Source organism: Kogia breviceps, chromosome 10 (genome assembly GCF_026419965.1).
Source record: "Kogia breviceps isolate mKogBre1 chromosome 10, mKogBre1 haplotype 1, whole genome shotgun sequence".
Classification (NCBI taxonomy): Eukaryota; Metazoa; Chordata; class Mammalia; order Artiodactyla; family Physeteridae; genus Kogia; species Kogia breviceps.
In genome coordinates, this window is record NC_081319.1 from 31,726,992 (window position 1) to 31,739,874 (window position 12,883).

Consider the following 12,883-nt stretch of genomic DNA (forward strand, 5'->3'; position numbering starts at 1 on the left):
TACCCTTTAAAAAACAATTAGGCCATGTCTTCCTCCAGTCAGAAGGGGCCACCAGAGGCCCAGGAATTAGGAGGAGAGGGAGGAGGGAGGAAGGCAATGACCACCATTTATGGGGCCCTTACTGTCTGCCAAGGGCTGCATCAAATGCTTTACAGGGAATGTATCATTTATCTTCAATAATACCAAGAGTGGGGTACTAATATAGCTTGGGGCTTAGAACCTCAGAGGGGTCAAGCATCTTGCCCCAAGTCTCCCAGTTATTAAGCAGCAGGGTCTAATGGACCCATACTCTTAAGCACCCTCAGGAAATGGCTCAATCTGTACTAAAAGTGGTTTCCATTCTACCTCCTTTGCCTCAAAGGAGACCAAGACAGGATGATTCCCTGGGCCTGGTGTCCTGAGGGCTGCTGAGAAAATGATGTCTCCAAAAAAAACCAATGAAGACCTCAGGGCTGCAGATAATTTTCAGACATCTAAAAGTTCCCAGGCAGACAAGGGTGAACCAAGTTGCCCAACTGCATTGTTAGGGTGCATATTTGAGACATTTAAACAGCTAATGGAGCTGAGCAACTAAAAGGTAAAAGACTTTCTGGGCTGGGCTAATCATGAGACAAGGTCACAATGTATCCAAAGATAATAACTATTATTAAGAGACCCTGGCAGTCCCAATAAAAGTTGGTCCTAAAAGCTTCTAAGAGACAGAAGTGGCTGGCACACCCCCACTCTGTGGTTGACCAAAACGTACTTCTAGACGAAGGGAGATTTGCAAACCATGATGAGCCTCAACCAAGACCTCCAATTTTAATGCTGGCTACAGCTCAGCAATAACTCAAGCATGAATCTTATTACAACCATCCGTATGACCAAAATGATTTCACAGAACGTTTCCAGTCCACAGCCTCTTTTTTCCTGAGAAAATGCATCTCCCTCTTCCCCATTCTGACCAAAAGGCCACTGAAAGCAAAACTCCCTAAAAACAGAAAAAGATTGGTTAAGATTTTTCACAAATTGATATTTTTTCTTTATATTTCTCTATGTTCTTGCAATTTTTTTTTTTTTTACAAAGAACTACAAATGCAACTGTTCAATATTAAAAAACTTGTTAGAAGTTAATTTCCAAGACATGCTGAGCTGATGGCTTTCCTTTGGGGTCTGAAATCTCAGGTGAGGGTTTGACTCATAGTCTGCCACATACTGGCTGATCTGGGTGTGCCTCAGTTTCCTTGTCTGTATAATGGGGGTTACCACAATAACTACCGCTCCGGGTTGTGATGAGGTTTCATTTAGCTCTTACTGAGAAACATTTATCCCAATGCCTGGTACTATAGGTGCTTGATATATATTCACTATTATTAACAAAACTATTACTATGATCATAGTGACTCTCAGTGGCTTCCCTTTATATTCATATTTCTGAGCCTCACATGTCAACCCGGAAAAGGCCTTGTTCTCTATCAGCTGACGTAAATCATAGATGTTCTAAGTCAAGAATGACTATGAAGTGCTGAGTTCTTTAAATTCAGCATCACTGTCCCCCAAAACGAGGTGTCCTACTGGGACCCCAGGCCCAGTTGTCCACTTCACATAATTCCCATTTCTTTATAAGCTGCATAGGACTATGATTTTGCATTTTTTGAAAGCAAATATATTGCAAACAAGTCAAAGTACCAGCCTTATTCTTCAAACCATCTATGCTAGAGGCTGTTTATTTATTTGATAAATTATTTATTATATTCCTACTAAGAGCCAAGCTCACAGCCCCAGAGGTCAACAAGAGACACAGCGCCTGCCCTTGGAGCAGTCGTGACCCAGTGGGAGAACAACACAGGCAAGCCAGGAGATCCAGGAGATCAATACAGCTTAGTAAGCCATGAAATGGAATGTCACTGAGGGAGGGGGAGCTGTGGGTGTACAGGAGAGGGTCTCACGCCCTCCAACCTCGGATGTGACTCCTCAGGCCTGTCAAACAAAAGTGCCAAGAAAAAGGGACAATTATGGTAAGGGATGCGTGCCCCACAGGAAGCGTAACGTGACACCTAGATCACTTCCTGTAAAGGACTCCCCAGCAGGAGAGGCATTCCCCAGGTGCCAGCTTGCCTCTTTTAGTGGAGATGAGGAATGTGACAAGCCATTGCCCAGGTGCTTGCAAGCCAGGATCCACCAAGGCTCCTTCTCCCAGAACACATTCTGGGTTCTGCCCCGCCCCGATGGCTTGGGAGCTGCACTGAGGGGCTCCCGGTCCCACACGCAGCATCCCCTCGGCCTTCCAGCCTCCACCTCTTCTGACAAGGAATCTTATAAACAGAACCCAGAACTCTGTTCAATTAACAGAACTGCCAAGTCACAAAGGCCTTGTAGGGTCTGAGCCCCAAGGCCTCAGCACCTGAGGTTCCCTAGGACAGCACGGCCTGGTCCGCCACCTCTGGCCCTGTTTTACCCCACCAAGGGAACAATAGCTTTGTTCCTGAGCAAGGAGCACCAGGCTGAGCCATGCTCCCAGCAGGCTGTAGAATGCCAAATAATTCTTGTTTCCCCAGAATATCTGATAAATCACTTCAGGGAGGTGCACACAAGCAGTGCAGTACCAGCATGATAAGAACTTGATTATTTTCTTGGGGGTTGCAGGAGAGAGGGAGGAATCTGATGTTAGCCACTGAGAATCCTTTCATCCCCCAGGCTACGTGGGAGGCCTGCCGATGCCTGGGTCACAAGCAGCACGAGGCAGAAAGCAACACCACTCCTGTTTGTCAGAGAGGAAAGCTGACTGCTGCCTGCCTCTTCTAATCTTAAAATCTTAATTTATGGGACGCAGCGAATTTACACAGCCCCTGCCACAATCCCCACCCATTTCCCTGTAGCTCGAAAGCCAAAATTCCAGTGTTCCAAATAATCCAACCTCTTTGATTGCCTGTATATCTGAACGGAAATTCCAGAAAAGTTGTCTGGCATGGCAAAAGCTGACCAGCCTTATGAAAATACCCAGAAAGGTGACCCATTTAGTCAAAAGAGCTTTCAGATCTCCATGAGAAAAGGAATTCATGCCAGCATAAAGGGCCTTCAGAGAGGGAGAACAGGAGTGTTGTGTTAACGCCCAGACCTTTCAACAAGCCAGCCCTGCAATTTCTGGGGAGGCTGAGCACCGAGACGGCCGGCCAGACCAGCTTGCTCTCTCAGGAGCTGCGCTGCAGGAGAAGCCCTTGGGGATACAAGTGCAGCCCTGGAGCACACGGCTCCGTGCCGCGGTGCACAGCAACGGGCCTGCCCACAAGTCTCCCTGAATGTGAGTGGGAGCCTCTGGCTTGGATTGGAAGCAGGCAGCCATTTGTAACAGGGCTGCCAGACTGAGAAAGGTCGAGTACCAGCCGGGAAAGAAAGCTTCTGCTCGGCGGCAAGCACAATCCAGCACACCCTCCTGCCAGTTAATGTTTACAGGTAGCAGAAGGAAACGATGTGGGGTGAGGTCACTGCTGACAGAGAGCACAGCTGTGCCAATGTCGACTGTCACCAAGCATCTCCCAGCATAGCTGGACCTCAACAAACTCCACCCATCCACCCCCATTAAGGGGTGGGCACTGCAAACCCCACAGGACTGCAGCCAGGAGGCACCTCCTCCTCGCCTCTGGCTTCCAGGCCTCTCAAAGAAAGCCCTGCCTGGCTCCCCAAAGCAGACCTTCAGCTGGTCCCTGCTTTCCAGACCTGCAGTGAAATCACTTCCCCTGGAAACCAAACAAAGGCAGGGAAAGAACAAGAGAGCTGTCTCCAGAACTGGAAAGAAGACCCCCATTAAAGCTCTATGGTACCAGAAAAAGTCAAGCAGATCGGCCCCCAGAAGTTTTGTTTTGTAGAAGGAAATTTCAATTTCATATTAATCAAGTTCAGATGATTAGTTTCAAGAAAAATAAAAATGAACAGGACTAAAGCAGTAGAAAATCTCTCACTACAATGTATCTATTTTACTTTACAAGTGTGGAACCCAACTTTAACATTAAAAAAAAATTTTAAAAAACACTGTACAGTTTAATGCAGGCAAGCATCATGCCTGGCATGTGAAGTGAGGCATATTTGAGCCTCAGTTTTCTCACCTATAAAATGGAAATGGATATAAAGCCACTCATTCTGCAGGGTTCATAATAAGGATTAGAAGTAATAAAGGGGGCTTCCCTGGTGGCGCAGTGGGTTGAGCGTCTGCCTGCCGATGCAGGGGACACGGGTTTGTGCCCCAGTCCGGGAGGATCCCACGTGCCACGGAGCGGCTGGGCCCGTGAGCCATGGCCGCTGAGCCTGCGCGTCTGGAGCCTGTGCTCCGCAACGGGAGAGGCCGCAACAGTGAGAGGCCCGGAAAAAAAAAAAAAAAAAAGTAATAAAGGTATGGCACTCAGGACAATGCTTAGCACACAGCAGGCATGGGGATACGCTAGATACTACTGAATACGTTAGAGGATGCGTGTGCACATACTGACATTTGGTACACAAATGGCATCATTGTGTGCATTCTTGGTACCAAGGATAGCCAAGGAATATGCAGAGGAGCACAGGTGTCCTCCTTGCCAAGCTGTCCACCTGTGCCAGGTTTTGATGATGGGGTAAAGGAGGAAGTCAACACTGTCAAAATAAACTCTCTTCCTACAACATGGACTCAATTTCCCAAGAAAAGTAGCTAGGCACCTTATAAATTCCAGGCCACTTTTCAAGCCCAAGAAGAAAGTACTGCTGTTTACCATCCAATAACCTGAGTCAATCTCGTGATTATCGAACATGTTTAACGAAGAACTAGATTTACAACAGCAATGTAAAATGGCTTCTAGTAGGACATCATGAAAGGCAGTTTTAATCTTTTGTAAGAGCAGCAAATAGCATGCATTTAGATGGAAATGGCTCATTCCATTGGATTTATTCATTTGGTTCAACTTGTTGGGGGAAGGGGTTATAATTTTAGATCTACCTCTTTAACAGAGGACAATTAAAGATGAAACCTAAATGCAGAATAATAACAATGTGGAAAAAAAGAAAAAGAAAATGTAGACATGCAGGCCCTCATAGGGCCTCCAAATAGGGTATATGTACCCCAAGGGTGCACAAGATAATCCATCGGAGCACAGGAAAAACTTCTGTTTGGACTTGTTATCTAGAAAGAAACTAAGCTCTCTACTACAGTAACATTTAATATACAGACTGACAGGTGGCATATGTATACAGCTTATAAACGTACATATATGAGGACAGGGCTCAATTTTTTTCCTGACAGAAATGACTTGAGCAACAGTGGAGAGATCCCCAGATAAGATGATCCATTTCAGCTGGGTTCACCTACCTTACCCCAAGCCCCTTCAAGGAAGATGCTTGATTGGCAGCCTCCAGCCTCAAAAGGCCCTTTGTGAGTCAGCCCCTGCCTACCTCTCCACCACCCCTCCAACCTCCACCTGACACACTCTTCTACTCCTGTGCTCACCTGGCTGTCTGCTTAGCTGCCTTATTCTAGTCAAGCTTTAGGTCTCAGCTTAACAGCCCCTTCCTCCAGGAAGCCCTCCAGACTGCCCAGTTCAGCCTGAGGGAAGGTGCTTTTCCTCCCCAGCGGGCTTGTCATCTCAATCCTTGCTACTCACAGGGTGGTCCAGAAACAGCAATTAGGAGCTCCTGGGAAGAGCAGAATCCAGGCTTCACCCTTAATCTAGTGAATCAGACCGACATTTTTAACAGACCAACATTTTAAAGTTCCCAGATGATTCACGTGTGCCTGAAGGTTAGAGAAGGACACTCCCTGGTGACTTGTCTCTCCTCTGTGTTAAGCAGTGTGTAAGGCAAGCCGGGGACATGACTCGCATTATTCCTGTGGCCCTAGCACTGAGCCTGGCTCAGAGTTTATCTTTCATATTCTTGTTGAATGAGGAAAGAAAGGAAAAAAGGATCTTGGGGGGCACCTTCATTAGAGGTTCCAAGCTGGGGGAAGGGAATAGCTAACACACCATACGACAGTGGCAGGACTGGCCAGAGGCTAGACGGAAGACAGAGTCCATTATACTAACAATGACAACGCCAGCATTATGCTGTAACTTAACCAAATCAAACATAATGCTCTCAGCAACGCTAAGATAGGAACTATTATTCTCCTCCATTTTACAGATGGGGAAACTGAGGGTCAGAAAGGTTAATGCAGTGGACCAGAGTTGCACAGCTGTTAGGGGGCAGAGTGAGGATTAGAATCCTGGCAGTCTAGCTTCAGGCTATACTAGCCTCGGGTATGTGCTGAGCTGAAGGCTGCTTACAGAGAAAGCAGGATGACGAGGTACCCTGGCCACGCAGCCTTTATAAGCAGGGCCCAAAGGTTCCGGACCTGAGCATCCGCTGCCCAAGGAGCAAGGCAGCCATCCTTAACTAACCCATGACACGGCCTCACAGCACAGAACGAGGACCCTCCTCCCGGGGTGGAGGGTGAAGGGGGAGTGCCCAGGAGACATAATTTGGCTCCAAATCAAAGCTCTCCTTCAGCACAGACTCTCCAAGAATGAAGGCAGCTGCTGACTGGCATGCTGGCCCCACCGGTGCTGGAGGAGCCTGCAGAGGCCCAACTGCCATCTGGAAATGATTTGGCCCAGAGATTCCTGAACGGGTGGGAGGCTGGAATGACCAGCCAGTCCGAGCTCCCATCCACCTCTCAGAAACAAAGCTGGTGTGAATGGGCCCTGGAGGCAGCCACAACATAACCAGGGGTCACCCCCTTCCAAAGAGGGGACAGGCTCTGGGCAGCCCATAGCCCTATTACAGAGACAGGAATCGACATTAGCCAACCAAGCTGGTCTCCCCAGTGTGGTGCCGATTTTAAATGTCCTTTCAGCGTGCAAACCCTCCAGCGTGACTTTTGAGACTATTACTGGACAGCACCTTATTTATTTAACAAACACACAGCACCAACTATGTGCCACCAACTGTTCCGAGCACTTTAAAAAATATTAACTTGTTTAGTTTTTATAACAACTTTTTAAGGAAGTAGTTATTATCCCCATTTAAGTGATAAAGAGACCAGTGCACAGAAATTTCTTAATAGCTACTTAGCAGCAAGTAGGATTTGAACCAAGAATCATTGCTCTTAACTAGCTCACACCAATGTGTTACTTTGTTGCATATGGCCCAGAACTTGTTAATTGTGACAAAGCATGCTACTTTGCTACTTTTTAAGCATTCTCTGGATATGAACTACATTGCCTGAAAGACACACTGGCATTTGCTAAGTAGTTACAGGGAAGAGCAGAATTTAGGATTATTTGTGCATTATTTTGGTCGGGGTGGGACAAAAGGAAGGAAAACAGGGTGTGTGGTTGGGTGACCCACCACCCTGGAAACTCCGCCCAGTGACCCAAGGTCTTGAGAACATGTACCCCGCCAGCTCTGCGGTGCTGGCGGGGCACAGGTACCTTAAGCAAACATCAGGGTCAGACCACATCCTTTAAAAAGGAAAGAATTCCTTTTTGTAAAGGATCAAGCCAAAACACACCACCCAAACTTCTAGCCTGCCTTGATTGTCATTCTTGGGCTAGGAGGCCCCTTCTTCTCCAAGTTGGCTGCTGCAGAAAGGCTTTTGGTAAAACAAGTAAATAAGCCTGCCAGCTCCTGGCAGACAACTAGAATTAAAATATGCTGAGGCCTCACTATGAACTGCCCAGGATATAAGAAGGAACTTTAACTCTGGGATGGAGCCTAGGATGGGCCCACCTTACAAGGAATCACAAACGTGAACAGCCAGGGCTGTCTTTCAGGGAGCTCTAGGCAGAAAAGCCACAGTGCTCTGGCGACGTTTGACCACTTCATGTCACACAGCTGGCGCCCATACCCAACTCTAATGATTCCCACAATGAAATACTGTTGGGAGTTATCCAAAGTATACAAAACCCTGTATTAGTTCAAAGATACCTTCCCAGATTATGGAAGTGAAATGCTGTCCTGTGAGTAGCAGGAAATCTCAAAAAAACAAGACCAAAGAAAACAGTGAAGACAAGGCGGCCATTCCCCCAGCAAATTCACCTCAACACAAGATGCAAACAGTCTGTGCACCTCCCGAACACAACTCATCTCATGGACCCTCATCACAGTTCAGAGGACTAACCTCATCACTCACCTAAGGCCTTGCTTTGTTCGAGGCCAGACGCTCAACATGTGGATGTCCAGCCACAACCCCAACACCCCAGACTTGCAAAACTTGGTGTTATAACATGAGCTTTCTGAGGCGGGAAACTGGTTGTATTTTACTCATTTCTGACACTGAAAGGTAGGTCAGTTAGGGCTCAATTTCAACAACTCTTAAGACCTGGTTTACCAGCTGGGTGACCTCCACAAGTGACTTCACTCCTGTTTCCCCAACTTTAAATGGACGTAATAATACTAACAACCACCACAGTAATAACAACAAACATTTTCTAAGCACTTGGCCAGGACTGGGGCAAGCCCTTAACCCTCCCAGGGACTTGCTAAAAGCAGATCATCATATAGACAAGGAAACCAGAACTTGAAGATTCAAGGTGGTGATCAATGGGGTGGGTGATGAACAGAACACGCTTAACACCGAGTGAGTGCCCCCAAATTGGAGCGCGTGTCACTGTCAGCATAGCATAGGCAGTGAAAGCTTGAACTGAAGTCCATGCTGGATGTGAATTTTTTCTGAAGGGACTTTACCCAGCATAGCCTCAGGAGCAAAGGGGAGAGGCCTCAGGCATTACCTGCTCAGGAGTCCTGGCACTTGGCAAGTTTCCCTCCAGCCTCCAGAGGCTGGAAAACCTGTTTGTTGTAAGGTCTTTCTGGAGAACAGTTAGGTAGCCAATGATGGGAGTCATAAATGTGGTCACAACCTTTGACCCATGAATGCCACCCTGGAGAATATGATCCAAGAAATTATTTAAAAGGAAAAAATAAAATAAAACAATGTAAATTATGGTGGGATGAGGGCCATAGCAAGAAGCTGCCATAAGTCCACAGGCCACAACCAGGGAAGGGGAGGCTAACCCTGGCATGTCAGGACGATGGAAGACGCTAGGACCTGGGTGGGTTCGGGAATGAAAATCATGAGGATCAAGGAGGAAAAGTAAGGGACCAGAAAAAGTCTAGAATGAGACCCCCAATTTCGGGGCACTGATGGGAAGCCATGCTGGAGGCAGCTGCAGCCTCTGTAAACAGTTGCCAAATTAGGCAGTGCAGGGTTTTCTGGTGCTGTGGTTTGGGTTTTGTTTGTTTTGTTTTGTTTTTTAAAGAGATTTCATGTCACGTTTGGGTACTCCTGGTTTACTTTAAGTTTCTTTGTTCAGTTAATTAAATAAATACAGTTTTAAAGCAAAGAAGAGATCCGAGTCGACCCCAGCCAGCCCTTGAGATTCCTCCGAGGGAAAACTGGTTTCTGCAAAGGAAAGAGTTCCAACAGAAATCTGAGGTTCTCCTTCCCTCATTACACGAGATGGGCCCACAAAAGAAAACAGCGTGCCACCCGGCTTCCCTCTGCAGAGAAGCTGCCCTCAATGGGGAGGCTGACTGGGCGGTGGCAGCTGCCTGGACCCAGGAAGCAGCCCTACCTGCCAGGACAGGTGTGGGGGAGGAGGCTCAGCCTAGAGGGAACCTGTTCTAGGCAGGAGAAGGTCCCAGCAGCCACACCCATGGCCCTTTCTTCCTGTCAGGGGGTCACTCTAAGGCTTGGTTTCCTCAGGAACAGACCTGAGACCCAGACCTGGGCCAACTCTTCCCTGGCAAGAGGCTCACCTAGCAGAACACACACACACAACGTAGGTGCACACACATTCTCTGCACACTTACATGCTCTGCACACACTCTCGCACACTACACACCTCCTGCCCCTCCCGTCACAGCCTCCACCCTCAGCAGCCTTGTGACCCTTCCCGAAGCCCTCAAAACCAGCCCAGGTCATAGTGGGACCTCACCCTCATTCTTCCTCCCCAGTTCCAGGGGGAGAGGAACCCGACACCAACTCCCTCCCTCCTCTCAGGAAGATCCTGGTGTGGGGAGGGCGGGGAGAGGAAGGCAAAGTCTCCTTTAATTGTCACCCATTTCCTTCAATTCTCAGCTAGACCCTCGCTAGTGTGGGCAAGCCCATTAACCCTCTAGACCTCCTTGTCTGTAAAATGGGTCTAATGACGCCCCAGCTCGCAGCATGTGTAAGGACCGAGGTAAGGCTGTTGGAAGCCTGTTAGAAGGCTGCTGACACACGGCGCGCACTAGCTGGGACTCCCTACAAGGCGGCAGTTACTGTGACCACCACCATCTCTAAATTATACCTTCAGCGGCGACAGGGGGTTCAGCCGCGGCGCGGAGCCAGAGCTGAGCTTGGAGCGGAGGGAGCGAGGAAGACACACACCCCCCCCAGGCTCCCCTTCCCACCTCGGGGCCCCCACCCCTTTCGGCGACGGCGAGGTCCCCATCTCCACCTGGTGGGAGGGCCCCAGGTTCAGAGAACAGTCCCTCCCCAGGTCTCCCTACCTGGCCTCCGAGCCAACGCCCATTCCGCGGCCGCCGAGCGCAGCGGCCTGGGAGCAGCTGGGCGAGCACTCCGGGGAGCGTCTGACCAGGGCCCCAGCCTCAGGGATGGCGGACCAGGGATCTCCAGTACCCCAGCTCCCGCAGGGGCACCCCAGGTGCAGAAAAATGCCACATCCCCAAGTCTCCCCGTGCGGCCCCAGCCCGAACCTTCAACCCACCGCCCCCCAGAGACGCACTGCCGGGGCGCACGGCGCGGAACTCTCACACGACAGCAGCACCCCAGGGGATGGCTCCCAGGAGGGGGCTTAGGCTCCCTTTGTCCTCATCCCTCGGGAACGACGTCCCCCGGCCTCGGAGCCCACACTCAGCCCGCGGCTGCTGGGCGCCGTGGGGTCGCGCGACAGTGAGCTTCAGTCCCCGCGGGGGCGCACGCGCGGGGGCGCGAGGTGTACACCGCCGGCGCCTGGCCCGGCCAGGGCACTCACCGATGGACACGAGCTTGATGTTCTCAAGGTCCAGGAACTCGAGCGCCACGGACACGTTCTCGAGCTGCATCTGGCGGAAGGTGGGCCGCTGGTGGTACTTGCGGTACATGTGCTTTTGGCTGAGCACCTCCAGCAGCGCGATGAGCCGCAGCCCGTCGCTCAGGTCGGTCTGCAGGTTCCCTATGCGTTTGTTCACGCACTTAAGGTGCTCGTTGCACCAACGCGTGAACGTGTTCTGCTGGATCTTCTTCCACGGCGCGTCCTCCGCCAGGTCCTTCTCGGTCACCGGCATCCTGGCGGCGGAGAGAGCAATATGCACAGTGAGCTGCCGGGGACGGGCGTAGGGGAGACCCAAGGGCCGGGGAAGCGAAAAACCGAAGCGGAGCGGGAGCGGGAGTGGGTCTCGAACTCGCTGCTTCCGAAGCCGCGGCCGGGGCTGCTCTGCGCTCTCCTGCCCGTGGCCGCGTGAGGCGTCTGGCCCCGCGCCTGCGCATTGAGCCGACCCGCCCCTGAAGCCCCGCCCCGTCCCAACCCTCTGGCGGGAGTTCCCGGGCCACGCTCTCCCCCTGCCGCTCAAAGCGGGCACTGCGTCCCGCGAACTGCAAGGCGTCCTGGGACCCCGCGCTCTGTGCTCGCAGCCTCCGCTAAAGGAAGCTAGGTGGGAACCCGCAAGGAGACGGTCACCCGGTCCCAGAGAGAGGGGACGTGCAGAGGTAGGAACCTGGACAGAATGGGCAGGGACGGCCGCCTGGGTCACGGGGGAGGGGTTGGCGGGGAGGGGTATTTCATCCACCTACAGGTTCAGGAAGGTTCAATAAGGGCTTTTATTGAGCTCCTGCTGTGTGCCAGGCTCTGTGTTAGGCGCTGGGGACACCGTGAAGGAAATGGACATCTTACATTTCATCTTAACTAAACTCATATGAATTATAATATCATTCATAGCATTTATTGAGTGCCTACTTCTTAGCGCCTGCCAACCAATGGTAAATAAGAAAAATTTATAACTTAACCTTGAGGAGTCCATAGACTAATAGGAGAGAAAAGTATAAATCAACTATCACAGACAGCTTGATGGTACTGATAGAAATGAATAACAATTTGCTGTGTATATTAGTTTCCTAATGCTGCTGTAACAAATTACCAAAACTTTGTTTTTAAAAAAACCACACATTGTTGGCGCTTCCCTGGTGGCACAGTGGTTAAGAATCCGCCTGCCAATGAAGGGGACACGGGTTTGAGCCCTGGTCCGGGAGGATCCCACAGGCTGCGGAGCAACTAAGCCCGTGTGCCACAACTACTGAATCCCTTGCGCCTAGAGCCCATGCTCCGCAACGGGAGAGGCCACCACAATGAGAGGCCCGCAGAGAAAGCCTGCGCACAGCAACGAAGACCCAACGCAGCCAAAAATAAATAAATATACTTAAAGAAAACAAAACCAAAAAAAAATACATTATTATCTGTAGTTTAGAGTCCCTCACAGGTCTCACTGAACTAAAATCAAAGCATTGGCAGGATGCATTTCTTTCTGGAGGCTCTGGGGAAGAACCCATTTCTTTGCCTTTTCCAACTTCTAGAAGCTTCCCAAATTCCTTGGCTGAGGCCTATTCCTCCAACTTCAAAACCAGCAACATCAGACGAAGTCTTTCTCATGCTGTCATCTCTCAGGTTCTCCACAGTCACATCTTCCTCTAATTCTTTTAAGGACCCAGCTGGGAAGAGGCGTTGGGCAGGATTAATACATATCAAGGGCTCCCAGCCCTAGGAGAAGTCAGCAGATTTGTGGTGACATTCTGTAACAGGTCATTTGTATACAAGGTGAAGTGCTTTCTTCAGACAGATTGCCTCACTTACTGGAAATGCTCAAAACCTCCTTGAGGGAAAGATGGTATTGCCTGGCCCTGGCCCATTGTTGGGATCAGTAACTATTT

At 50.0% G+C, this 12,883-nt stretch overlaps 2 protein-coding genes across 2 annotated transcripts in view; both read right to left on the minus strand.

Moving 5' to 3' along the window:
* The window catches only part of FLNB (filamin B), a 169,497-nt gene that overhangs the window by 127,443 nt on the left and 29,171 nt on the right, over positions 1-12,883 (minus strand). Inside the window, exon 3 of the mRNA XM_059076153.2 lies at positions 10,956-11,248. Within this exon, the coding sequence (XP_058932136.2) occupies positions 10,956-11,248 (293 nt within the window). The remainder of the gene's footprint in view (positions 1-10,955; positions 11,249-12,883) is intronic.
* The window catches only part of SLMAP (sarcolemma associated protein), a 307,400-nt gene that overhangs the window by 96,142 nt on the left and 198,375 nt on the right, over positions 1-12,883 (minus strand). The window lies entirely within an intron of this gene.